The sequence below is a fragment of the Gracilinanus agilis genome, chromosome 2, assembly GCF_016433145.1.
Source record: "Gracilinanus agilis isolate LMUSP501 chromosome 2, AgileGrace, whole genome shotgun sequence".
Taxonomy (NCBI): Eukaryota; Metazoa; Chordata; class Mammalia; order Didelphimorphia; family Didelphidae; genus Gracilinanus; species Gracilinanus agilis.
Window position 1 is genome coordinate 238,467,129 of NC_058131.1, and position 4,674 is coordinate 238,471,802.

The window sequence follows — 4,674 nt, forward strand, 5'->3', positions numbered from 1 at the left end:
TGGCTATAAATATTTTTGAACATTTTTTTTCCCCTATGATCTCCTTGGGGTACAAACCCAGCAATGGTATGGCTGGATTAAAGGGCAGGCATTCTTTTAGCGCTCTTTGGGCATAGTTCCAAATTGCCTTTGCTTTTGAGTTCCCTTTGAATTTGTTTTGCTTGGATACTTTTTTCTCTTGATATTGTAGCTATTGTATTTTTTTTTAAGGGTATTTTTCTGTTGTTTTTATTAAAAAGGGAAAAAAACTATTCAGAAATCTTTTGACAAAAAGGCAAGGAAGATTCGGCACTCAGAAAAGATACCAGGGTACAAAATCACAAATGTCTGAACCCAACACTGTCACCCCCCAACCTCACAGCAGTCAGGCAAGGGGACCGTTTGAGTGCACTGGGGAAATACATGCATGCAACTCTGAAAAACTGTACAACTTAGAAACCCTATAAACATTATTAAAATCTAAAACTGTTTTTGCCTTTTTATAAAGGTTTTTTTTTTTAATATATCAAAAGGCCTGCTTTAGTGACATGCTAGTTCCACCAGAAAATAAACACCCCCCCCAATAACATGGTTAAGTTGACCAGCCAACTCACTTTTTACCACCTATTCCCCCCCTCCCCCCAACTTATGTGCGCTTCAATGTGTGCTTGTTAAAATTACAGCCACCAGGTGGTTCCTGCTGCCTTGTATATGGATGGGAAAGAGGGTGGTCAAGAAACCGAACCACAAGCCGAAAAGATGGACAGCCACCAAAGCTGGCTTTTTTTGCCCCAATTCCTTCTAGCACTCTTTGCTCCCTGCTTCTGATCACCCCCCCCTTCCCACCTACCTCTGCCTTTCCTTAAGCTTAAGAGCCAGTCTTTAATCCTGTTCAATATAACCCCCTCCCCTAGCATACAAACACCCCATATAGTTTTTTTGTTTTTAAATTTAAATATAAAAATACTACTCTGCTTTGGGTGAAGGGAGGATGGATGAGTGGCAAGAAGGTTCCTTTTCTCTTTCTAAAGTTGAGCAATCCCCATTGGTTCACACAGCCTACTGACTATCTTCTGGCCAAGAGTTTCCCCCTCTAAGACCAGGGAAAATATAAAGATGCCCATACAGCTAAAAGACAAAGGGCTTGTTTTCCTGCCTACCTAAGCTGAGACAACCACCCCTTACTAATTCTTATATTTAAAGAAAAGTAGGTTATACAGTCTCGTGTATGAATTTAATACTCCTCTCCACTCCACCAAGAAAAAAAAAAAAAAGTAAATTCCTCCCACTACCCATTTTCCATTCCCCCAACCCCCCCCACTGGCCTCCCTCAAATATTTACTCTTTTATTTTTTTTTCCCTGGAAGCCATAAGTCTCTGTCGATGTACAAACTTGATTAGATGGAAGCAGTGGTTATGTTCCCCAACCCCTTTTCCCCACTAACATACTATTTCTCAGTCTTCAAAAAGTCCTCAATGATGGGAAAAGATTAAAAACAATCACCCAACCCTACTCCCTTTCCCCCACAAAAGAAAAGCAAGAAGTTATCTGTGGGCACAAAAAAACGTGGTATTTTGTGCCCTGAGTTACATCTAGTAGGGAAACGTGGAAGAGGAGACAGGTGAGGTGGAAAAGGGAATGAGAAAAGGGTTATGGGGTGGGGGATACAGAAGGTATCTGTAGGTCTAGTCCACTTAGTTTTTGTACTGAAAGGGTTCATCTCCTGTCTCATTGAGGAGACAGGTACGGATAAGCGCCTCTGAAACTGCGTAAGGGTCACAGTTGGCAGAGGGGCGGCGATCTTCAAAGTAGCCCTTCTTCTCCTGCCCAACCGTCCTGGGAATGCGGATGCTGGCACCACGGTTGGCCACACCAGCAGAGAACTCATTGATGTTGGAGGTCTCATTGAAACCCGTCAGGCGTCGGGCATTGTCCAGACCCCCTTTGGGATCGTAGGCTCGGATGTGATATTGGTGTCTCTTGCTGAGTCTCTCGATTGCTTCTTCAATATGCTTTAGACCATTCTCCTCTCTCATGGCCTTGGTACTGAAGTTAGTGTGGCAACCAGCTCCATTCCAGTTCCCAGGGATTGGCTTGGGATCAAATGATACAATCATTCCAAAATCTTCACACACTCGATGGAGGATGAAACGAGCGACCCAGAGGTGATCTCCCATTTCAATCCCTTCACAAGGTCCTATCTGGAACTCCCACTGAGCTGGCATCACTTCAGCATTTGTCCCCCCAATTTTGACTCCAGCATATAGGCAAGCACGGTAATGAGCTTCTGCTATATCTCTTCCATAGGCTTTGTCAGCTCCCACACCGCAATAATACGGACCCTGGGGCCCAGGGAAGCCATTAGAAGGCCAACCAAAAGGGTGTCCATCTGTTCCCATGAGAGTATACTCTTGCTCCATACCAAACCAGGGTTTGTGGTTGGAGACCATATCCATTATCCGTTTACAGGTATTCCTCAAATTGGTCTCTGCAGGCTTTCGATTATACTTGAAAACTTCACAGAGAACCAGTTTGTTGGGATCCTTTTGGAAGGGGTCTCGGAACAGAGCAGCAGGAATGAGGTACATGTCACTGTTAGAGCCTTCAGACTGAAAAGTGCTGGAGCCATCAAAATTCCATTCAGGTAGATCATCAATGCTCTTGGGTTCACAGTCTAGGGTTCGGGTTTTACAGCGTAGACCTTCATCAGTGCCATCAATCCAGATATACATAGCCTGGACTTTGTTGCCTTGAGGCAGGTTCAAGTACTGCTGCTTGATGCTTTTGTTCAAGTGAGAACTAGCCGAGGTGGCCATGGTGGAAGCTGTCCTGGGCCTGGAAGCGTGCGGAAACTAGACGCCAAAGGCGAGGGTTCAAGGCGACGGTGGCACTGCCGGCTGGGCTGGTGGGAAGGTCTAGCTGGTGGCCGTGGCGGTGGCACTAGTGGCAGCTGTGGCTGTAACAGAGAGAGCGGCTTCCATTCTCAGCTCTCTATTGTATTTTTTAATGTAATCATAGTATGTATTATTCCTATTCTCTCTTCATCTTTTCATATATTTCCCTTATTTTCTTTATATTTCCAATATTTGTCATTTCAATAATATAATACAAAGCATTACATTCACATAGCATATTCAGTCATTTCCCTCATTCATTGCATTTGTATTATTCCAGTTATTTTGTCATAATGAACAAAGCTTTCCTGAATATTTTCATACAAACACAGATTTTTAGTCTCTCAATAATTCTCGTTGGGTCTACTTCTAGTAATGGGTTCTTTAGGTCAATGAGCATGAACAGCTTTATAGCTCTTACAACTTGTCTTCTACAAGAAAACTCACAACTACTCTAACAATGTAACATTAGGCCTGTTTTTCCATGTTCCTATTAGCATTTAATTTGATCAATTTAGCCTGTCTGGTTCTCAGTTAACATATTACCAGGACCATATTTTGCTAGATTGGTTTTTAGGCAGTAGATGCAGTCTGTTGCCAGGACCATTCTCATTCCAAAACAGATTGGTCATACCCAGTAGAATTTTTGTTCCAATGCCACAACCTCAAGGCTGCAAGATTACTTCTATAGTATATTGAGTATTGAGGTAAGACTTTTGCAGAATATTTTTATTCTTTATGCCATTATGTGTATGCTCAGGCTTAAATCAATGACTAACTCTTGCATGTGTATGTAGGCTCTCTGGATATCTATCCTATTTATCTTTTTTTAAGGTTTTATTCATCTCCTTAACTTCTTTCTTACTTATCTTTTGTTTAAATTTATCTAATTCTGAGAGGGGACAATTAAAATCTACTGCTATTATTATTTTGTTATCTATTTCCATTTGTATCTCATTTAATTTTTCCTTTAAAAATATGGGTGGTATACCACTTGGTGCATATAGTCCAATACTGATAATGCTTCATTACCATAGTTATACCCCTACACACACACGCAACATAATATAATTACTCTGTTTATCCCTTCCAGTTATATCCATTTTAGTTCCAACTCTGTCAGAGATCATGACTGATAGCCCTGCCTTCTCTAGATCAGCTGAGCCATGGTATATTCTGCTCTAGCCCCTCACTTTCACTCTATGTTGTCTCATTTTCAATGTGTTTCTTGAAAACACCAGATTGTGAGGTCCTGGTTTTGGATCCTTTCTGCTATCAATTTTCTTCCCATGTATAATTCATCCCATTACACTCAAAAGATACAGTTACTAGTTGTGCACTTCCATCTACTCCATTTGTAGGAGGATCATTTTGGAAAATATTGATGATAAGGCCAGACAGAAGAAAAATGGGCTGAGAAGACCTTGCCTTGGCTATCTTTTGTTTCTCCTCCCAAATCTAGTGTCTAGCCCAGTGCTCCGACTCGGAAGGCATTTGATAATATTTTATTGTATTAAAGTTCATCTTGTGACTTGGGAACAAATCTCACGCCAGGAGGCACATAAGAATCATAGTTATTACTATCACCCAAGCAGACCTTCCCTGGTTTAGGGGCCCTATTTAGTTATCTAAGTATTTGGGGGCTGTAGTGTCTTCCCTACTTGCTACCTGGAAGTTGTAGTAGTTCCATTATGAATTATTATTTGGAGAGGATAACCTGAGATCTCAGAAAGCTCCATAAAACATTGTATTTACACTTAGTATTTACATACTAAATTCACTTCTGCTAAATCCTCTCAA

At 41.4% G+C, this 4,674-nt stretch overlaps 1 protein-coding gene across 1 annotated transcript; it reads right to left on the bottom strand.

The window, feature by feature from the left end:
- Positions 1–929: 929 nt before the first annotated feature.
- On the bottom strand, positions 930–2,960 carry LOC123235026 (glutamine synthetase-like). The gene has a single exon (XM_044661052.1). The coding sequence runs from the start codon at positions 2,794–2,796 to the stop codon at positions 1,675–1,677; it is 1,122 nt and encodes a 373-aa protein (XP_044516987.1). The 5' UTR covers positions 2,797–2,960; the 3' UTR covers positions 930–1,674.
- Positions 2,961–4,674: the final 1,714 nt, after the last annotated feature.